This window comes from Notolabrus celidotus, chromosome 17 (genome assembly GCF_009762535.1).
Source record: "Notolabrus celidotus isolate fNotCel1 chromosome 17, fNotCel1.pri, whole genome shotgun sequence".
In the NCBI taxonomy this organism is placed as follows: Eukaryota; Metazoa; Chordata; class Actinopteri; order Labriformes; family Labridae; genus Notolabrus; species Notolabrus celidotus.
Window position 1 is genome coordinate 11,215,936 of NC_048288.1, and position 23,939 is coordinate 11,239,874.

At 38.3% G+C, this 23,939-nt stretch overlaps 1 protein-coding gene across 1 annotated transcript in view; it reads left to right on the forward strand.

Annotated features, from left to right (window-relative positions):
* Positions 1 to 13,927: 13,927 nt before the first annotated feature.
* Positions 13,928 to 23,939, forward strand: part of si:dkey-225n22.4 (collagen alpha-1(XXI) chain) — a 72,882-nt gene continuing 62,870 nt past the window's right edge. The window contains exons 1-13 of the mRNA XM_034706126.1: positions 13,928 to 14,006; positions 14,240 to 14,376; positions 14,526 to 14,645; positions 16,744 to 16,860; positions 17,031 to 17,217; positions 18,688 to 18,853; positions 18,952 to 19,177; positions 20,852 to 21,025; positions 21,389 to 21,466; positions 21,599 to 21,610; positions 22,068 to 22,157; positions 23,329 to 23,382; positions 23,485 to 23,538. Coding sequence (XP_034562017.1) covers positions 13,928 to 14,006; positions 14,240 to 14,376; positions 14,526 to 14,645; positions 16,744 to 16,860; positions 17,031 to 17,217; positions 18,688 to 18,853; positions 18,952 to 19,177; positions 20,852 to 21,025; positions 21,389 to 21,466; positions 21,599 to 21,610; positions 22,068 to 22,157; positions 23,329 to 23,382; positions 23,485 to 23,538 — 1,494 coding nt within the window. The remainder of the gene's footprint in view (positions 14,007 to 14,239; positions 14,377 to 14,525; positions 14,646 to 16,743; positions 16,861 to 17,030; positions 17,218 to 18,687; positions 18,854 to 18,951; positions 19,178 to 20,851; positions 21,026 to 21,388; positions 21,467 to 21,598; positions 21,611 to 22,067; positions 22,158 to 23,328; positions 23,383 to 23,484; positions 23,539 to 23,939) is intronic.

The window sequence follows — 23,939 nt, forward strand, 5'->3', positions numbered from 1 at the left end:
TAACCGTTCTTTTCATTTAATTTTTTTAGTGAGGGTGTCTTCACTAGTTTAATCCAGCATTCTATATCCTGAAATGTTCAAAACCTGTATTGCAGTATTGCTGTATCTTTGCATGTAATGAACATGGGTATGGACATGCTAATTTTCCTTTTTTCCTTTTTAAAATTGTTCATAATTTCTTGATAATTACTATTTTATATGCTCTTGTTACTTTATACTGTTTTGCTCTATCCACTTTGCTGCTGTAACGCTGAAATTTCCCTGTTGCAAGATGAATAAAGGATTATTTTATCTTATCTTAAATTAACAAGTGGGTGAGGTGAAATCTTGAAACAATTTTATTGCCAATAATAAAAACATCAAATTGAATTCTACCTGTCATCATATTTTGGCTTAGGGAAAGACTTTGTTTGGACTATAATGACTTTGTTAGGTGAATTTGTCTTGAGGATTCATGTACCTCAACTGACCACATAGGATAGTGTCATTGTGTAACCCTGTAACACTTCAGTTGATGTTTTTACATCTTTAAACTAAATAATGGTCAAAGGGAAAAAAATCTGTTACAAGGTTAAAACTGAAGTTCAATTGATTTCTAACGGTGCAATGCTGCTCTCTACAGGATACAAATAGCAGTTACAGAAACAAGGGAACTGAAAGAGTGTGCCCTTGAGGTTGTCACTCGGCAAATTTGGCAGCTGCAGTGTTTCCTAAGTCTGTATCTGAAAAGCCAGACAAGTACTTCCTTTTCCTGTGTTCATTTTCTACAGTTCATCAAGAAACAGGAGATCAGATATAAGGAGATAAGAAAAAACAACAAACAAACCTCACTGAACTGAGTCTGCTCACACACACTGAACTATACACTGCTGTGTTGTCCATTGCTGGACTGTGCTTCATGTTGTTGACAAGTCCTTGAAGATTTATTTGCCTAAGAAGTAACACTTCTACAGAGTATACACATGGTGGATTTTAGGCTATACTTTCATGTATTTAGTGCATAGTGTAATGTATTGTGTGGCTGAAGGCCAGAAGTTACTCCCTTTCCTGTTTTCTTAAAATAGATACATACTGTAGAAACATTCAGTGATTCAGTTCAACATGAACTGCTGCATGAAAAGGAAAAAACAGCACATTCCTTCCATCATAAACTGAACAGTATTGACACTTGCCCTTGTCCTCTTCTGTAATAAACAAAGACTTGGAACTTGTTTTTGTCCTTTGTGTTGTCCAGCCCTGTGTGGTGTTGCTGGACAAGATATGAGGGCACACAGTCAGTTTTTTTCTTTTAAAAATCAGAGCTTTGTTTTTGCTGTTTTTTTCATTTACATTTTGAGTCCAGAAAGGCCATGACAAACCTACCATTTAGAGTCAACAGCGTTAGGTTTGGGGGGGGTTTGGGTTTAGGGTTTTTGCTCTATGCTCCAACAGGGGGCAACAAAAGTTCAGTATTCACATCCAAAAGCTGTGTTGCTGACATCCCTATCAGTCTACTCTGTGTTGAAAGATACAACATAAATATGACACTTCTTACAAAGATTCTTTATCCCTTAAGTGGCCCCATGCAGCTTTCTATTCTTGCCCATGCAGAAACAGTTATCATGTAAATAGTAACATATACCCACAAGGAGGAGCCTTTAAACTCCTGGAAAGGTTAAATGAGCAGTCACTTATGGTCAGCATGACAGTAGCTCAACAGTGGTGGTTTGCAATGTTGTAATAAGTATATTGACCGAAGCGCTATACTAGAAAAAAATACACATAACCTTGCATTCACAGCTACTCTGCAAAACTAATTTCTCTAAAGTTCAAATAGATATTTTCCTTTTTACTGCACTACACTATTATTATTTTTCATTATTATCCAGCTCTCTTACTGATCTTCCGGCTGTGTCAGATGCTTGATTCTGATTGGTGGAAACACCTTGACAATCCCCTTGATAACGGTTATTAACTTTCAATAACATGAGCAACGCCAGAGACAAACTGATCACACGTCATGTCAAATCAATCCGCGGAAAAGAGTTCCAGCATATGTCCTTCAGCTTGTTGACACCATAGACCGTAAGATGAGGTAAAACTGTCAGTTTCCGTTCAAATCAAAACAATGTGGCAAAAACATTAGTTTTGTTTAGCATGCTAAATCGGCAGGCTACGGACAGTTTTGTTTAGGATCCTGTCCAGCAATATTAGCAAAGGCAGCAAAGCATATGCGTGAAACTTTAGGTTACCGTTAGTGACAAAGAAAATTAGATCATGAGCGGTGGTGATGATAGCAGCAGTGTTAATAGTTGTGACATTTGTCTCGTTTATTTTTAAAGGTGTGTGAACCGCAGAGCTCAGAGAAGAAGGAGAGCTGAATGAATGAAGCGGACAGGCAGATAAAAATCCATCACCATGGAACGCTAACTGCGGTGGATTCACTGAGACAAGTTTTTAAAAACGATTTAATAAATTATTTTAAATCAATACAATCATCCTTTGATCAATGTTTTTGCCAACATGTTTGTATTTTAAGTTAGTAGCTTGGTAAGAAGGAGGATAATGTATGGTTGGTGTCGGGGTCCTGTCCACCCGGAAGTGGTTCTATTTCCCATAAGTGCCCGATAACCATACATTATCCCTTACATATACTTTATTCATCTCCAAGCAGAATTTAAAATTGTCACTGTGTTGAAAAATGTTACACACACAGAATCTGATACACCGAAACATGCACAAACAGCACCCGATGAACAATCACTTTCAGAGAGATGTCAGAGTGATGGGTCTGTAGATGGACAAGAGGACCCAGCAGTTGGGGGTGCATGCCTTTCAAAAGGAACCTCGCCAGCAAATAGCCCAATTTCCAAACTAGAACTGATGACTCTGGTTCTCAACCTAAGTCCCTACAGAGGAAAAGACTTTAGCTCCTCACCACTTAGCAAATAAAAAATGTGAATGCACGGTGAGCTTTTCTGCATAACTATGAATAAAAACCCCAACATTGGTACGATAACCCTAACATAACATAATTTAAATAATTTCACTTTGGATATAGTTTCTGCTTCCTAAGAGGTACCTAAATGAGAATGTTTTAACAGTGTATTTTTAATTTTGATTTAGCAGTAATATGAAAAAGAGAGGTAATGCATAATATGCATAGTAATAAAACAAAATACAAAATAAATCAGATAAGGTCAACTATGAGCTAGAGAGAGAAAAAAAGGTTAATCTAACACCTCTCCTGTTGTAGAGAGGTATTTCTTTTAAATACAATGAAATGAGTGCAGTGTATCTCTATTTGCAAAAATGTTAAAATTCATTACTTTTGAGTTGGTAATTGGAAAATCATTACTTACACAGGGTATCAAAGGGATCCCACACATGCTGCAGATGGTATTGGGTCTGTCACCACAGGGCCTCCATGATCTGTAATTTCACTGAACCCCTGTACTTCAGCATAAGAAAACATGCTGGCTGTCAAACCACAGCCCTGCAGCTGTTTATCTTTTATGGTAACATTTCACACGTGATCCATTTATTTCATAATGAATAATAGCATCATAAGCATGGCAGTCTAACATGACATTGCTGTCCCTCTATGAGTTATGCAGATAAATAAAAACATCAGAAACTCTCAAAACTGTTCACGTTTCAGTCTTTGAATATTCATACCAAATGAATTACAGGTGTTTGACAAAAACTGAAATTACATGCTCATATACACAAACAATAAAGCATGTTCACACTGTGTGCAGTTTATACATCAGATGTGTATCTCTGTGTGTTCCTCTACACTTGTCTGTGTAGTGTCCCATTCTGTGGTGAAGCTAGCCACAATTTGTGAAGGCTGCCCTGACACTCCCACCACTCCCTCTGCCAACCAGAGGGAGGACTGTCACCACCAAGTCAGGACTTCACTCTCTCCACTTTCTCCTCTGTGGCATTCATCACAGCATACACCAGCTGAAAGAGTAAGGTAAGGCCCTGTCATGTATCCTTTATTGTGTGCATCATCTTAGAAGCTTTCTACAGAGGCTGCTTCTCATTTTTAATCTATAATGAGATTACCAGCTTTTTGGTTAGGCTGACATAAAACTTAGGGACATGAACTTTTTAAAGTAAAAGTGAGATTTGTTTTACGAAGACAGCATGTCATCAGGATTATTTTGGCTCTTTTTAGAGAGTTTAAGCGACCTCTGCTCTTAGTTTTGGTTGTTGGTTAGTTCGTTAGATGGTTGTTTCATACGTGGCTGTATGTATGGTATATATGCATGCATGTATCATCGCTGTTATTTTAGTGTCCTCTTCATAACTTGATGTTACTGTGGCATGAGTTTGGTTTGGCCACAAGTGACCAGCCATCAGGACAATGAGAAGACAAGCTAAATATACAGTATAACTGCATACATGCACCTCTGTGATTATGGGTCAGCGAGGTCTCCTCTGCTTTAGCACATGGCACAACTTTCTCTCTCCCTCGCTCTCTCTCGCTCTGTGTGTATGTCAGTTTGCATTTAAAGTTGCATTTTTAACTTAGTCTGTGGCCTGAAATAGCGTACCAAAATTACTGTACATACAACTGGACTGAATCAACTGGAAATGATAGAGGTGTGTGGGATGGTGTACAAGACAGTCAATGGATGACTTATAGCTTTGGATGTGGTTTCACCGTATAAAGATCACTGCTGAATTTCAGCAAAGTATAAAGTTCAGAAGCACTTACTAATCATGTAGTACAAGAATGTTTCATTGCAGACATTTTTTTTGGTTGCAGTAGTTGTTTTTTGCTCTAAATAGTTTATTCTTTAAATACTTTTAAAGATGTTTAGATTTTGAAAGAACACATGATTATGTTTTCCTTTTAAAAGAAGAACAGTTAAATTCAGAAGCAATGAAATGTAGTTCAAACCCTTGCTCAGTTTAGACACAGCCTTTCTTGATGTAATATCAGCAGAAGCTTGTGGTAGGTAATGTTGGTCAATGTAAGCAAACATGAGACAGACATAAGTTCTGTGTATGTTATCCCATGATTTGGTCTCTAAGCCCATCTTGATTCAATATGATTTCAGATCCCAAAGTTAAGGTCGAAAGAACAGACTATAGCTGGAACAAATACATTTGATTTTTCTGTCTGATCAGTTAAAAAAGAGACTGTGTTAATAACTGTGCAGTGGCTCATTTTGACCTGTATTTGTGTGTATAGTTGGGTGTAGACCTCTGGTGGTAGTGTTGGTAGTAATTATTATGAAAAATGGCCAATTTCAGGCCCATTTGAGTCACAGACAAAGGGATTCACACTCACGTGTCTGGAGTACGTGCCTGGTGTGAACATAAAAGTCAGTGTTAGCTCCTTGTACAAAATGTAGGGTATGTCAGAAATGTACACAATGTGTGTAACATACTTTATGAACTTTATGAACTTTATGTGCAAATTAATAACTGACATACCTCAACCCAAACCATAATCTTTTTTCTTAACTATAACTTAATAAAGCTTAACCCAAATGTAGCATATGTTTACCTTTACAATTACATTTTAGCATAAATACTTTGGCAACATAAGATACAAAAGATTAAAAATAAGCTGATGAATAAGTATGATAAACACAGTTCTTGAAATAAGACTTCACTCAGGTTCACTTGTCTTGCTTCTTGTTGAGAAGGAAATATTTTGAAATTCTGTTTTTTGCTTGTAAGTTTGTTTCTGAATGAAATGTCTAAGATTGTTTTGTTATAAGATAACATAATTTACTAGCATAAAGTTGCCTTGGCTGTAGAAGTTATCTAAAAGGGTAGGCAGGATAAGCCTTGGCTTCAGCATGCACATTTTCCATCAGTTTGTGATTGAATAACTAATATAAATGTGTATGTGTATGTATGTTTATATGTATGCATGTAACTCAAAAGAGTCAAATTAAACTAGGGGCAATATTCAATAAAACACAAGAGACCTCAAAGTAGTTTACAAAAACTCTTAGTATTTAAAAAAGGAGGGAAAAAAATAAATAAATGTATGTAAATCAGAAATCATGTTTGTTCTCAATAGTTCAAAAGTTTTTAAGTATACATAATACTTACAATACAAAACTATTCTGTACTTTTTTCATAACTTTCCGCCAGTTTGTTTTTCTTCAAATTTCAATTATGATAGTCCATATCTTATTTAGTTCCTATCCCACTGATAAGAAGGTACTAATAGAATATCTTATCTGCTGTTGATACCAGTCTTCTTGTAATTGATGAAGGTTGAGAGTATCCAGCTCTTGTCAATGACAGCCCAGGGGGGGGGGGGGGGGGGGGGGGGGGGGTTGATAAAACATGACAAACAAGGCCAGAACTTATACTACGTATCGACTATTAAGATTAAGTGACAAATGAATTAATATGCAAAATCCAATTCAACAACGCAATAATTAGTTTCTAAGTTTCTACAGCGCCAGTCCACAATAAATTACACTTTAAATTAACCTGTGACATCATGACCTAAAATATGCACTATTATCTTTACATTACATTTAAATAACAAAATATCAATTCTACCTTTCTTTCTCTTTTGTGACCTGGGGTAATAAGCAAACTGAGGGTGTTTTTAATGTTATATCTCATGTTTGTTAAGTGCAACTTGTTGATATGAAGATATTTAACTTGCCCACAGTAGGATGCTAAAATAATCATTGATGTGGTTGCATGAGCTGGTGGACTAGTTGGATTTGTACCCTGTGCGGAAAAGTAGTTGGTGACTGAATCAGAGTCATATAGAGGGCAAAGTCACCAATGTGGTTTTGTAAATGTTTGAAAGTACAGTGTGCAGTATTTAACGGCATTTAGTAGAGCAGACTTGGTATAAATGGAATGTCATAATCACAAGTAAGTTTAAATCAGTGTGTAATCATCATATCATCAATATAAAAATCGGAATGAGCCATTTTTATTTACATGACAGCAGATCCTCTTCCATGGAGGCAGCCCTCTTGCATGGCCATGTTTCTACATTTAGAGTCTGACCACTTAATATTGCTAAATGTTGTCATTTCTACACACTATGCCTTTAAACCTTTTAAAACAAATGTTTGTAGTTACTTTTAATACGTGTTTTGTGATGCATCATACTCTTTTGTTAAAATAGAGATGGGTTCATCAGATGGAGTCAGAAATAATATAGATTTTAATCATCAATGATAAATATGTGTGCTCCCTGCAGTCATCTCTGTTTCATAAACCAGTCAAAGGCGCTGAGCAATCCCAACAACTGCTGCACAAGGAATGTTCTGTGATGCTGAAGCCAGCGGAGAAGGTTGATGTGGTCGGTCCGCTGCACTTCTGGTTTTCCAAATGTAGAGTGAGGTTTGAAGGAATTCAGGTTCACTACCCACCTATCCACACTGTGTGTCTGTAATGACTAACATGCTTTAAAATGAAAGAGTGATGTATGGATGGATCTGAGGAAGGTAAAAAAAAATGGTGTCTTTTTCAGGATCTGAGTAGAGACATTTTTAGAAACCGTGACACATTTGAATAATTATCCAGTAGCATGTTGTCAGAGTTGTTTACTGAAGACTCAGCCATAATGTGGGATTACATGGCCTTCTGTGTTGAAATATCAGCACTTTTTTTTACCCTGAAGGCCGTTTGCACTTTTGTGACTGTTTCAAATTGCCCTTATCAGAAAGCATGTCTCAGTTAGTGTATAACATCACACCAGTAGATAAAAACGACTGTGAAGACTCAAATCTGTGTTCAGAATTTGATAGAAATGTAAAGTTTGATAGAAATGTAAAGTTTCATATTTTAACCCTTTATCCTTAGCTGACCCTCAAACTTTATTTTTGCTTGTTTTGAATGATATGGATTAAATGATGAAAAAAACATGAAATCTAAACTCAAGGACAAGGAATAATTCAGGATTTTTTACATTTGTATTGGTTCAAGATAAACAGCAAAAAAAGAAGAAACACTTAGAAACCCTAGACAGTTATTCCGATTCAGAGACAGTTATTCCGATTCAGATTCAGATAACTTTATTAATCCCAGAGGGCAATTTGGTTTGCAGTGTATCAGCTTGTCAATAAACAACACAAACAGACAAACCACACTCAACAGTCAACATGTCAGTGACAACAGCAGTGCAAGATGAGGCTTGTCATAAAGAGTAAAATAATGTTAAAATAGGCTAAAATAACTTTTTTTGAAACTTTTTTTAAAAATGTTTTAAAATCATATGAGGAGAAAACTAGTTTTCTGGCAGATGCCGACTTGAAAATTTGACTGGATTTCTATTTGACCATTGGAGACAGTCCTCAAAAAGTTTGCCAGGTTTCCATGCTAATTTGAAACACATTTTCAATTGAATTTTGAGAAAGTGAGTGAAAAAAAGGAAACCAATCCATTAATATTGCATACATTTTAAGAGTTAAGTTTACTTTCAGTTGGTGAGGTAATTCTCCTGTTATTTGCCATTAAAATACTATATGCCCTTAGTGTAATCAGAACTGGCAACACTACTGGCAGAGCGGTGAAGTTTGTCCCCACATTTTACACCAGTTCAAATCACAGTTGTGTGAACACTTCCTGCTCGTCCACCGCTATAGTTGCAGTTTTGGTTGGATTTGTAGACAAACTACTCTGTCAGAGAAAAGGTTGTGGTTATGATTGATGTTGACGGTTAAATAGTGGCTGTTCTCCCCTTTAATGTGTGTGTGTGTGGGGTGGAAGAGCAACTGGAGGAGAGTGTGGGATGACATGAAGCAAAAGGCCGCTAGTTGGAACCAAACCTAGTCTGCCTCAAGGGGAATGGCCTCCATACATAGTGAGAAGCAAGTTTAACCACAGGGACAAACCAGCACCCAAAGACACACTGTGTTGACCCATTTATCAACCCTGACACTTTCTTTACAACTAAGATCTTTATCCATTAAATGCAAATACAGCTTGCATTTTAGCTTTGGGCTTGTTTGAAGAGCGTATGATAAGGAACGAAACCTTGTTTTTTGATTTATCTATTTGTTTTGTGAGATGATCATATACTTAACTTTAAAACCTCTACAAATGTGATAGCTTGTAGGGTGAACTAGTAGATTCAAACCCAGCAGTCCAATTTGAATACTAGAATTAAAGGTTTGAAGTTCAAGTTATTATCAGAGCAGCATTCCTCACTGATTTGCTTTGACATGTCCAACCACAGGATTCCATTACACCCTTTTCAAAACGGTCATTTTGACTTAACACAGCAGGAGAATCCTATGTGTTACTGATGATAATGATCCTAGCTCTGTTCTATTAAACCAGCGAGTGAGCATTGATAGTAACAGAGTTGTGGCAAAAAAACTGTGTACACTGTCACTGAAGGAACTGTTCTCTTTGTCGTCTTTATTGAGATAATGTCAATAGCTTCTAGTTTGAACCTTAGAAAAGTGAAATGTTTTCAGCCTTCAGAAACATTAATTACACTCATTCCAACGCAGAGACTGTCTGCACTTACATATTTACATTAATAGACATGCTGCAACCTCCAGTAGCCTAAGTAATTATTATGGAGGAGAAGTGGGGAGTCTGGTGGTGTAGTTGAAAGATTGATATAGCCTGTTTTGGGAAAGTGGTGAGGGGTGAATGATGGCTAAAACAGACATAGAACTTTATTGGTTGAGGGTGGAGTTCAAGTCCCATTTGAAATCCTTCATTAAAGTTCAAATCTTTAAAAAAGGGATAATGGATAATGAGCAGGTTTTAATGCCAATTTGAATACCGACAGGGTGAGATTGACCCCGGTGCAAAATGATTTGCAAAACCACTCGTTCACAACATATTACTTTGCTTATTACCCGGCTACCAACTAAAAACGTTGAACGGACGACTCAAAATGTTTATCCAAAGATGATTTAAAACTGATTTGTTTATACAGCTAAAAGGAAAAGTTGATCTCAAAGATGGGTGTTTAGAATGAGCTAATAAAACATTCTGACAGACACACACACACACAGTCAAGATATGTCATTACATTTTACATTAGGTAAAAAAAAACTTTATGCTCTCAGTATACATCATTTGGTTCATTCAAATCCCTTTTCAGTCTGTCTGTTTGTCTACCTCTCTCTATTGCCAGTGTTGTAAATTAGTATCATCTGTCCATGACCCCATGCAGTTAGTTCCTTTTTCTTAATTTTCAGCGATGCTCTTTATATGCTTCAACAATCTGAACTTCAACAGTCATACAGCTACTCTACATTTCTCATTGTCTGTCTGTCTCACTGTCTTTCTGATCATCTGCCGCAAACTTGTCCTCTTAAAGCTGCTTTATATCTTCAAATATTTAATGAGGCTTCTCATATGCTTACAATACAGGCTTCAATACTGATATTATACACATTTTAAACAGAGTTGGAAGGAATGGAAGTGGAGATGGAAATGATAAAGGAATATTTTAACAAAGGATACACATGTGATGTAGCCTAATACTCCTATGGTGCAGCCATCATATTAGGACATCCTCAGGTGTTGGAGTCAGGTGTCAGACCTCAGATGAAAAAGCAATTGATGGTTATCCATGACGGTTCAAACTCCAGCGGGGAAACTTTCCTCCCACTTTAGTTCTAACTTTGCTTTGGAAGTACATATATATGGAAGCACACTATCCAAATCCTGGAATTAAAGGATCTAAAAAAGCAAGCTCTTCCAAGCAACCCTGTAGTGTGGCGGATATGTCTGCTACCTTACAATCTGATGGTTCTTGGTTCAAATCCCACTAAGGGCTTCCAATGTGAGAGCTTGAGCTGTGCTTTTAAACAACTACAACAAAGTGGTGGAATGAAAAGACCAAATAAGGCAACCACTGCCAAGCAGCTCTGTGGTGTTGTGGATATGCCCACTGCCTTTCCATGCAAGGATCCTGGGTTCAAATCCTCGACATGGACTGTCCACGGGCGATGGAATTAAAACACTTTCCTCACACTGTATCAAGAAATGTTCTTTTGAAGTACACTATCCAAATAGTGGAATGAAAAGACCTACACAAGTAAGTTTGTCCAAGTAGTCCTGTGGTGTTGAGGTTAGGCCTGCTACCTTTCAATCTGATGGTTATGGGTTCAAAACCCACAATGTGTTGCAAATGTGAGATTGAAATGAAACACTTCCTCACATGTCCATGATCTGTGCTTTTGAACTACTACAAACTGTGAAATGAAAAGATCTAAAGAGGCAAGCACTTCAAAGTTGCCATGTGGTGTGGTGGGCAGTGCTGCTGCCTTTCATTGCAAGGGTCCTGGGTTTGAATCCTGGCGGGGACTGTCCATGGGAGATGGAAATGAAACACTTTCCTCACAATGGAGTTTGAACTTTGCTTTGGAAGTACAACATTCAAATGGTGGAATGTAAAGACCTCCAGAAGAAGCCCTGCAGTGTTGAAGATAGGCAACATGTTGTTATTTTTGTGAAATGTTGTTGTGTTTTGCCCTTCAGGGCCACAATACTGATATTCTTAAGCTAACTATCATGTGTCAACCTGGTATACACCCAAAACTGTTTGATGAATAACCAGCAGTTTTAATGCTTGAACTTAACCAAGCTGCAGCAGTTGTATAATCTTTACTATGTTATTGCTGATGTGTAGGGACACTGGAGGGTCAAAGAAAGAGCCTGCTTTTTAACAACTACTCAGCTATAAAATATCAAAAAACCTCATTGAAATAAATCTCCTGCTGATTAATCCTCTCTTATACTGTGCGCTGTGTGCTATGACACCTAAGACCTTATAGACAGGTCAAAGAAATAATAAATATCTGGAGCAAGCAGGGTGTGAGGAACTCTTGTTAGCACCTAATTGGTGTGATACAGACAGAAAAGTAACACCTCCTATTAGCTCAACAAGGCTGCACATGTTACTAACCTAGCTGTCTCACTGGCTTGGTGGGGTTGAGCTCATAGCAGGTAGGAAACATAGATGTTGTCTCAGTGATGTAAACCAGTGGTTTGCGAAGAAGGGAGGCCGTCACCATATTGGAAATGCTGACTGTGTGTACCTGTTAGTAGACTCAGCCATGCCCCTAATCATGCAAATCAAACCTGTACAGTGGTTTCAAAGCTTGCCATTGTTTGGGATCTTAGTTTGGAAAAAACTCCTGGGGAATTAGCACAATGTAAAATACTGCAGATTATGTCTGTGGCAGTTTTATGAACATCATCTTAAATGATGTCTGGCTGGGCTGGAGCTTCATGTTGATTTCTGGGGAAACTTCATGGCAACAGCTTTCTGCCTTCAGCACCCTATCAGGGGATGAAAGAGCATTATCCACTTGTGTCACACCAGTTTGCTATGTTAAGAAAAGAGGAGGGTTATTATCTATATAATTCAAAGGCAAACTGATGCAATTTCCTGTGAGTTATTGTAACTATGCTTGATATGAAGAGGCACATCTGAGAGATGTGTTGATAACTTGCAGATGCCTGAGATAATTAGCATCAGTTTGCACAGGACTGCAACAGGAGACCTTCTAGTGATATGTCTTGCAATGTGTGACCCCTATATGCCATTGACAAAAACATCCAGATGTTACAGTACAAAACAGAAAGTTGTGTCATGCTTTTTTTTTGTTTTAAAGCTGTTTAGCGTAAGGTTCCCTTATGGAATTAATTGCCCTCATTTCTTTAAGCTGCAGAAAAAAACCACATCCCTCCTGGATTTCTATTGCAATGACTTTGCTTCCACTTCCCTAACATGAAACCCAGTAGAGGCCCTTCAGTCAACATGTGTGACCCATGTTTTTGACCACATTCACATTTAGCCTTGTGGGGCTTACAGTTCACCCACTTCAAGCCAATGGCCCACTTGTTACCCATGTGTAGTTTATATTAGATACATATGTGTACATGGGGCACCAAGACACTGTGATGCCCTCTTCAGTAGTACATGTTGTTTATTGATTCTCTGTATGCTTTATCTGCTGTTCCTAGTCATATGTATTGTTTTTTTATTGTGTTTATTTGTATTTTAAGCTTTCAAGGGGAACTTAACTGAACAGATGTACCCATTACATTTTCTCAGCCATTTTTTAACAAGTCTTTTCACATTTAGGGTTTTTTTTTTTTGTGTTAACTGATTACAACAGGAAAGAAAAAGTTTTACATTACAAAAAGCTAGGGGGAGACTTTGTGAAAGAAAAGATGTGGTAGCTGTTCTCCCTTCAGCAGACTGATCCTCCCCCGTCTTTAAGCCTCTGCCAGCGCACTGCAGCCTGCATGCTCCTCCATGTTTATATTTCAGTTTTCCCATCCCCGGCATAGAGTGCATGCTGTTATTTTCTCCGGCCCAGCCTTGTGGTCTGTGGAACCATGTTTGCACTGCAAAGCGAACACAGGGAGCACTCCGCGGAAAACACAACAGCAGACTGATGTCGCATGGCACAACATGAAGACTCACAAAAGCATTTTACAGGAAATAGGAGGAGGGAAGAAGAACAGTGGAGAGGAAAAGAGAAATGTGGTGAATTCACAAGGCAGTGAAACGTCATCTCAGGCCATATATCGCATATTTCCTGACTCAACATCATAGCACAGAATATTTATGAGGGTTTTTAAGGGATGAATCCCTTTAATTTGTTAAAACACACACATAGATGTATCATTATGGTAAATACTATATTTATGTGTGTTTCTTTATATGTATATATTTGTGTCAGGGAATAAAACGTTGACAAGTGTCAATGCTTCATTCATTTTTAGATATAATTCCTGCTGGGACTTTGTGGCCAGAGGGCTACACAAGAGAGTCCAAAGTACCATATCTAAAAAAATACTGAATACTGTCATAGACTGAGGTGTTTCAGTTTTAAGTTTTGGACTTAAAGGGTGCTAAAGAAAAGGTCAGGAGGTTACAGATGATCATTGTTATGTTGTTTTCCACTTTGACATCCAGGTAGGACCAGAGAGAGGTGGATCATTCTCCTGCAGAGCCATGTTGCTGTGGTCAGTATGGAGTGTAATATTGCTACTGACTCCTCTGGAGGCTGCAGAGGAGGACGATGTCCGAGCAGGTAGGGACTTTATATACAGCCTGAACAAAGTAAATCTATAACACAACCAAATGCCAACATAAACCTCATATTAGGAGCATATTGTTGTTGTTTTGACATCCTAAGATAATTTGGTTGTATTTCATGACATAATGAGGATTAAAGTGGAATCAAATGTCACATCTCAGGCCTTATATAATGGAACATGCCTTATTGTCCGACCTTTGTGTGTGTGTGCATCTTTACGTTTGTAGGCTGCAGTACATCTGTTAATGATCTGGTCTATATTGTTGATGGCTCATGGAGCGTTGGAGTCCCCGACTTCGAAACAGCCAAGCAGTGGCTTATAAACATCACCAGCCAATTTGACATCAGTTCCTACTACACACAGGTAATGAAGACAACATTATAATCATTTTGGTTAGCATGAATTGACCTCTGGATATCTTGCATTTCATTCACTCCTTTCGGAATTTTTGGGGCATATAGCATTCGTCATTCTGCCTTACTCCATCAGTTTTCATTGTGTCTGCTGTATAGGTTGCTGTTATCCAGTACAGTGACACTCCTCGCCTGGAGATTCCTCTTGGGAAACATCAGAGTGGAACAATGCTCATCCAGGCCATACAGGGCATCACCTACCTGGGAGGAAACACACAGGTTGGATGACATTTTTCTTTCCCTATGGTTCATAATTTTCCTGTCAGTGCCATGGGAGCACAGCGCGTAATACTTGTGTCATTGGAAAGTATTGAGCACTTTCATCTTTAGTTTGCTTTAACATAATCAGTAAATGTGTATTGAGGGACAGCTTCTTATCCCTACTAAAACCTGCTATGAGCTGCCTCATTTTAACAAATCTCCCTCTGAAAAATGCAAGTCCTATCACCTGTGCTCTGCATGGTACAGGCTCCTAGCTTAAATAGACAACTGAAAAACATTTGTAAATTCATAAAACTGCAGAGGGCACACAGTAAAAACTCTTGTGAGCACCTGCTGAAGTAGTTTTGAATTAAATGAAGCTGCTGTTGCTTAATGTTTGCAGACAGACACTTCCAATAAGCTTAACAAGGCTGCACATGCTACCTACCTACCTAGCTAGCTGGCTCACTTGCTAGGTTGTTTTCGGGCCTTGTTTATTTCTAAGCTTGCGAGTGAATGGCAGCAGTTAACTGTGGATTTTTATTATTTTTCCCACATTTGCACTGTGAAAATCGTATTAAGAAAAGTAACTCTTTGCCAGGAAAGTAACATTTAGGTTGCACTAGCAAACATGAGCTAGCTAATTCAGCAAAAAAGTAATAATTCTAACGAACAAGCTAGCTGTCGGCTGGCTAGCTAGGCAGCATAACCAATGAAATGTGACTTCATGATGTGTTGGTTGATAAAAATGTAAAGAGGAAACAGTGATTTTACATGGGACAGAAACTAAATAATTAGTAATGAAATAAGAATAAAAAACAATAATATCTATCTATAAAAAATAAATGATGAATGGCTTATATTTCATATTTTTGAATTGAGTTAAAGATATGAATCTCTCTCGATTATCTTAAGTTTTTATGTATGTCACTCATACAGCATTATTAACATCATAATGTATTTTTATTAACTTAATATCACAACTTTAAATGCAACCCCAGTTTCAGAATAGTTATAATACTGTGTGAAATGTTGATACAAATTAATGGTTTTAAAATAATTTAAAGTCTACATTTTATTGAATAGTCCAAATAAAACATATCAATTTTGACTTTTTGTCAACAGTTGGTGGCATGTTGACTATTGTGCTGCATCACCTCTTTTTTTATACAACGCTCTGTAAACATCTGTAAACTGAGTTTTGAAAGTGAAATGTTGGTCCATTCATGCCTTTCATAGGATTTCAGCTTCTCAGCAGTCCAGGGTCTCCTTTATCATTTTTTCAGCTTCATGATTTGCAAATTGTGTTCAAGTCAGGACTAAAGGCAGGCCAGTGTAGCACCCGGACTCTCCTGTGCTAGAGCCACGCTGTTGTTATATGTGCAGAATGTAATGTCTGTAGGACTTCCTTTAAAATAAATTGTCTGGATGGCATAATGTCACATGGATGCTGGCTTTTGGACTGTGGACTGAAATGAAGCCAGGTGTTCCTTCTTTACTTTAGGTTGAGGATGTGTCCATGATTTTCTAAAAGAATGTCAATTTTGATTCACCAGACCTCGGTATTACATACAGCTTTAGGCTTAGGTTGTGGAAGATGAATAAAGAGACTTTACTTTAAAAGATTTTCAACAAAATGTTCTTGTAAATCTTCGCTTCCTCCAGTAGTCCATCCAAACACACAAGCTATTAAAATTGTGCATGCTAGAGCAGGTCATGAAGATAGAAACTATACTTAGGCAGGCCCAAGGATGCCAACATTTACCAACCACAGGTGCGTCTGCAGCAATATGACCACATAGTAAATCTACAATGTAATTAAACATGCAGGAATGTGACGTTTGGTTGCTTTGTTGCTGACACATGCTGTTTTAACTGAAATACATATCTATTGCTTTAAAATCTACTTTCTGCAGTATTGTGAACAGTTCTTCTGCTCGTCACTAGTTTTTCACATGGACATTTGAAAACAATCGTATTGATGCTATTACTTTATTTGCACTCTGATGTGATACAACTTCCAAGACTTGAAGCTGGTTCTCATACCAGTAAACATCATTCCTCACAGCATTGTTTCTTTTTCATATCCTTCACCTGTTTTCTGACTGTTTTTCAGACTGGCAGGGCCATCAGGTTTGCTGTGGACCATGTTTTCTCTTCTTCACAAAGAGTCAGCCAGGTCAAGCATCGCATTGCTGTGGTAGTTACAGATGGAAAATCTCAGGATGACGTGGTAAATGTCACTTTGCTTTGTTACATCAAGAATGTTAGAGTAGAAAAACCAAGTCCAGTTTATTCAGGTTGCATTTAAGTACTTTATTATCATTAAGGGACTTATAAACCTTTGTCAAAAATAAGGGGGCTGATTTTCATCACTCACAGCCTTTTCTTGTGTTTCTTTAGGTGGATGCCAGTATGGAGGCACGAGCTCAGGGTATTACAATATTTGCAGTTGGAGTGGGCGATGAAATTACTACCTCAGAGCTGATATCCATTGCCAATAAACCATCGCCCACCTATGTCCTGTATGCTGAAGATTACACCACCATTGACCGTATTCGAGACTCCATGGAACAAAAACTCTGTGAAGGTCAGGGACCAAGTCAATCTTTCTTTTATACACTTTTATCTTGAATTTTCTGTACAGAGGAAGTGGTAGATGTTGCAGGTTCTAAATGGTTCTTCTTCATTCTGGAAATACAAACATTGTTATTACTTTAAAGGTTTGGGACTTTAGATGTTAAAACCCCAACATTTTTTACCCACAGCTTTATGCATACAGGCTTGTTCCTCCAATCTTTGATAAAAGAGAAAGATATTTTCTAATGCTACTGTTTGTATCATCAGTGCAATCAGTGCAGTATTGTTGTTCCTGGCCCAAGTAGTTCTTAAACTGTGCGTCAGGAAACATTGTTTGTTGGAGAATGAGTAGACTTTGATTTCTTGAACACCTGCTCCTATGTTTGCAATCTTCATTACTTTCTTTGTCATGACCATAGACTATGAAATATGGATGAAGTCAAGAAACAGGCAAAGAGGTGGAGATGATTAGTCTTACAGTCAACCCAGTTAGCCTCTAATTTAGAAAATGCATGCTTAACTTTTAGCTTTAATGTAATCACAACGGATGTATGATAAGAAATAAAACAGCCCTGTACATTGTGAAGGAATGGACATTTGAGCCCTAAAACTGGGACCCAATGGGGATTCCTTTTCTTTTGGAACAAGCCTCAAATGGACTCTGGCAGTTCCACATCTGCTTCATTATCAACACTGGAGCCACTTGGTCTTGACTAACCCAGATAATATTGGCTGCGTTAAGGGCTAAGGTTTGCTTTTTGTAAATGGAACCTGTTCAGAGCTTCTTTCCGCTTAGCGTAATTTGATTCATTATCTACTACGTCTACAAAGGGTAATATCAAAGTGTTTTTTGTAATTAATGGCTCTTCAGGGGCTTCTTTTTGATTTTCTGGAACAGCCAAAAGAAAATAATAAACTTACTAAACTGATGTTTGTTTACTGAACTGCGCTGAAAGGCAATAGGTTTTGCAAGTAATCCAACTGTAGTGGTGAAAACCAGCTAACAACCAAAGCAACATAATTGGAGAGCAAGATATTTTAAAGAGGTGGTGAAGGGCAAAACAAAGCTAAAGTAACCCTTTAACTAGGGATTCATATTTTTAGACAATGACATGTCTTGGCTGGGTGTCTATAACTTTAGTTTAAGTACTATGCAATGTTACTGAGTTTATAGTCAGATGTCATTTCTCACTGAAAATAAGAAGAGCAGAGATCAGCAGAGCTAAACAGACAGATTTTAACACATCAAACTTGAGTCCTCAAACTGTTATCACAGGACCTGAAGCATTTTAAATTTCAGATTGTGATATGAGACAAAGTCAATGGCTGAGTACATCCTACATTCAAATAAAATAAATGAAACTGCTTTGTGTTGTCGTTAAAAATAAATATGAACACACCAGTATTTGTTACAGGTGGCCCAGAAGTCGAACTAGAGCTAATTATCGACAAAGCTATCTGAACCCTCTTCTTTCATTAGAGTCTGTTTGTCCAACACGAATCCCGGTGGCATCTCGGGATGAGAAAGGCTTTGAGCTGATGGTGGGCATGAACATTCAGAAGAAAGCCAAGAAGATCCCTGGCTCTCTCATCTCTGAAGCAGCCTTTGCTTTGACTGCCAGCACAGACATTACTGAGAATACAAGGTAAGAAACAATCCAAGAAGTGTGATGGGCTCTGAATAAGATGTAAGTTATTTTATTTAATCAACCTATGGGATTCATTTTTTAAACTTTGTTCCTAGGGACATTTTCCCCGAGGGCCTCCCTCCATCCTATGTGTTTGTAGCCACAATACGACTGAAGGGGTCGTCAAGCAAGCTGACCTTTGACCTCTGGAGAGTGCTGTCAAAGGATAAGGAGATCCAGGCAGCAGTGACACTGAGTGGAAAGGACAAAACTGTCACCTTCACTACCACTAGTATTAGAGTGAGGGAGCAGAGAGTCATCTTTAATAAGGACAGCTTTGAGGTTGGTACAAGGATGCTGTTTCACATCCATTCCAGATCAATATGGGAATAAATCTCACTTCTGCCCTCTGGACATGGATACAAAGACTTTATCAGACTTGCAAAGTGCATCACAGGCCACTGACAATTAAAAAGTATTAACAATATAAATACGCAGACTCATTATTTTTTAATTACACCTTAGATTTTTTCACATTCTACATTGTAGATCATTTTAAATTTAATATAATATTTATTTGTCAGATGTAATGCTTGTTTCTATTTTAAGACTAATTAAAGCAGATTAGCATTTCCAGTTTTCAGCAATGATATCTTCATTACAGTCCATGCTTCTTTATGTTAAGGTAACAGAACAGAGCCACTTACTGTATGTGATTGGATGTCTGCTCATTCGGACTGAAGCAGTAGCTCGTCACATTTTTCAGTCTTTCCAAATAAACTGCATCACAGCACTGTACCGACAACTGTACCGTCTCTGGTGAACTTTCAGCAGGTCTCAAATACCTGTTAAATCAGCAGTATGGCACCCAGTGTTAATGCTAGCTGTGGCTATTGCTGCTTTGTATTCCCATCATACATCTTTGTTGTGATGACAACCTTTAACCTCCTCTTGGAATACAAACATTTGCAAGTTGCAATCCTGTTATTCTCTGAAACAGTGAGGAACAGCAATATTGATGATGCAATGCTAACACTCTTGTAAGCAGTTTTGCATTGTGACATGTAAAGGGATGTTTCCTTACATGAGAGCCTTTCTGCCCTGCCCTCTAGTGGTCAGAACTCACTTGATGAAGCTTTAAAAAAAATCATGCACAACTGCTTCAAATTGCCCCATAAATGATATAAGAACACATTGTGTCTCTTCCAATCTTGGCTTTCCCTTCATGTTGGTAGCTGTGAACGGATCTGACTGCCATGATTTACAGAGAGCCAAACTAGCAGTTATCTAAATATCATCCACTGCTCACTTCAATACACAGCAGAGGCAGTGAAGGCATAATGTGATGTAAGCCAAAAGGAGGCTCAAAGGAAACATTTCCTCCTCTAAACCGCTGCATTTCCCCAGTGGAAACTAGCCGGTGGATGAGTAGCTCTTTCGATGGCAGCACATGCTAATAATACATCCTGTTACACACGCTAGGTTGTGTTTTCCAAAGGGCACCCACCACCCTTCATCCCAACAGCCACCTTGATTTTAGTGAGGAGCGTCAGACAGGGTTGTAATTTTGTTCACGTTGTGTTTTCACATGTTTGATTTGATTTGGTTTGATGTGGCACGAGGTAGAAAACCTGTGATTTGTCATTTAGAAAGAACGACTGTAGCTCTACGAAACAATAGCTGCTCTGTTTCCCTCTCTCCCTCTGCATGGTTTGAGCTTTCAGAAGAGATTGTGATGGAAAACGGAGGCAGGTCCTCGTTTTAAACCTTACTGGACTTACTATTTGTGTAGCATTTAGGAAACCCACATTTTGGCTGTGCTGACCAAATTTGACTAGAACACACAAAGCTGCCAACAGAAATAGAAGTCTGATTGGAGGATATTTGACAAGTTAATAAATGTTTTAACATCCAACTTCGCTCATGGAGTAAATCAGGAAAAGGTTCAGTCCCAGTAAACAAACTGCCAGTACATGTATCTACATTTGCAATAACTATATTTGGTCCTCCTCTCAGAACCTGTACGATGGAAAGTGGCATCAGCTCAAACTCCTGGTGAGGCCAACCCAGGTCACCGGTTTCCTTGAGGATGAACCGATCCAGGAAATGATGTTGGAACCAGTGGAGCCTATTTACATCAATGGGGAGACACAGGTGGCTAAGAGGCGAGGAACAGACATCACTGTGCCTGTGAGTACCAACACTACAACCCCAAACACAGCAAAGAGGAGTCAACAGTAAGATGTTAGTAAGAGGACAGGGAAGGCAGATTGAGGGTGAGGGTTAGGCTGTATGCTCACTCCACCACTCCACCCACTGAGGGATGAGATGAAAGAAAAGAGACAACATAAAAGTATGTAATGAGATGTTAGTAATACACTATCTAATTAATAATAGTTTGTAAAACACCTTTTCCGTTTCCCACAAAACTGTCAACTCCTTTCTATTCCTGTATTTCGTGTCTTACCTCAAATCCAGTATTTGATTTACATGTTTTATTACCATAACCCCAATGTAACATTTCCTTTTCCTCCTTCCCTTTTTTTTTCCCAGGTGGAGATTCAAAAGCTGCGTCTGTATTGTGATCCTCACCAGAGTGAGAGAGAAACAGCCTGTGAGATCTATTCTGTGGTAAGATTTTTAAAGTTGCCTGTAACTCCCCGTCAAGTTCAGATGTATTATTTCTCTATAGTTTGTTACCTGAAGGAGACAACAATTATTATAACATTTTTTTCCTCTTGTCCTCCATCTTATTCTGCACAGGACGATGAAAGGGTAAGTGCAGTTTCTATTCTGTCACTTACACATATTTTAATGCGCCTCTGAGATACACAGTGGAAAGCATCAACTTTGTTTATCACCGTTAATTCAGACTAAAACAAAACCTTGATTGTTAGACAACTGTTATATAAGTCAAAAAGCCCAAATCCAACCAAAAATATCAGTTTACCTCAAGGGGATTGATAATCTGTAGGGCATGCATCACCCCTGAGCCCGAGATTTGGATAATGGAAAACCTAGAAAGAAAAGAAAACATTACAAAGCCACAAGGGAGGGATTCTTCTCTCAGAAAATGGATGTCACGTGTACGAAACACTCTAACCAAATCCCAGTGTACACAAATTATGATGTATAAATAATCACAAAAGGAAGATCTTTAGACGCTCAACCTCATGAAGAAGCTTTAAGTTTGCTTTGTGTTGCAGACAGCACTTTCTTTGTGTTTCCTCAGTGTCCTCTGAATCGAACAGCCACAACGGAGGAAGAAGACTGCAACTGTGTGGTCGGACCACCGGGGCTGCGTGGTCTGCCAGGACGCATGGTAGCACACACACAAGCACACACACTTTTCAGAGCCAGTTGATGTGTAACATGTCTCTTGCCCCTCTTCTGGTGTTGCAACATTGTAGTAAAGCACCACAGCGACATCAGCACTCTATTATATTGAAAGGTTTTACACACACTGGTGGCTCTCTATGTACTAATCCATCGTGACACATGCTGTATGGAAAAGGGAATTATGACCACAACAGGCAAATTGGAAACTAGGAAGCTAATTTGTGTGTATTTGATGTGGAATTGGTGCATTTTACCAAAAATATACATTCTTAGACCTCAGCTTCTGTGTCTACTAATGACCTCTAATTACTTCTAGATGTGGTGACTCCATTCTGATGAGACACAGACACTGTATTATTATTTATTTTTTACTGGAGAGAGCTACTTAGTTTTGCAGCCCTTGGAAAAAGTTGGTTGACTTAAACATGGCAGAATCCTTGCATTGAAAAGTATTATACAGTATGTGGCCTTGCCATAAATCACATATGAATCGCTCTCTGGAAAGCATTACATAGCTGGTGTGGCTACAGCTGTTTGTTTTTTGGCATGTGATTACAAATCATTTAGATGTCAAAGTTTAACTAAGAATGTTTAACTGTTAGGAGAATTTAAAATAGCTTAAGCAATAAAAAAATCACTACTTTTAGTCAATTCAGTCACGTTTGCTGACAGTCTCAAGGTAGCTAATGTTGGCAAACTTTATAGAGATATTGTCTGTATATCAATTCACTGAATTGATTACTCTTCTCTTACTTAAAGCATTAAAGCTCCTGTGAGGAATTCTGTTTGTTTAGATGCTAGCGCCCCCTGTGGACAAAGTAAAACCTCTTATATGTATTACTCCCTGTGAATATTTGTAGTGGAAATTTTTAAAAGGCTGTTTCATGAGTGCGCTGTCATCCTTCTGGTCTGACACCTACACCCTTGCAGCAGTTACAGGGAGGTTACAGTGAACAAACTGTCAGTCTTGTTGCGATAGTCTTGTTTGCTGGTGTGGCTAATACAAAAGCATCACTTTTAACTTCAGTCTATTTTATGAGCAGCTACAACTCCTCACAAGAGCTTTAAAATAGTATTTTAAATAACAATCCACCTTTACAGTACACTAACCAACGAATATGACTATGTCTTGATTGGCTGCTTTAATGCTACAGGGTTTCCGAGGGGAGAAAGGAAGGGAGGGGCCACCAGGACCTGATGGTAAGCCTGTAAGTGCTGGTTACTCTTCTTATTACTTCTTTCAACACTTAAACGGTCTTCATTGAACATGTTGTCCAGATCAAATCCTTGTATCTCTTCTCTGTCTCCAGGGAAAAGATGGGAAACTTGGGGTATCCGGCCCTCCTGGATTACCAGGGCTGCAGGTAAAGAAAAAATGCTGTTGCATTTTACCACCTTTGCATAGCCACAGAGCAAGTCCTGATCTTCACTTGCATTGTACCACACTGCAGCTACGCCAGTGACAGGGAAAATGCCACAATCCTATTAAACAACCTTAGGTCAGCTACAGTATTGCCAGGAAGTTTTCTTCAATCAAATTTTTACTACCAAAATTGTATCAGTGTCTCACCAACAACATTGCACAGAGACTGCTGTTTTAGTGTCATAATTTCCAACATTTGTTGTCTGGTCATGCCAAAATAGAAAATCTCTTATTGAGCCTCAAGACCATACTATTGCATTAGATTGTCTTAAATTGCCTAAATAATTTTTATTCATTTAACTTAAATATGAAATATATAATGAAAAAATACTAACAAAGAGT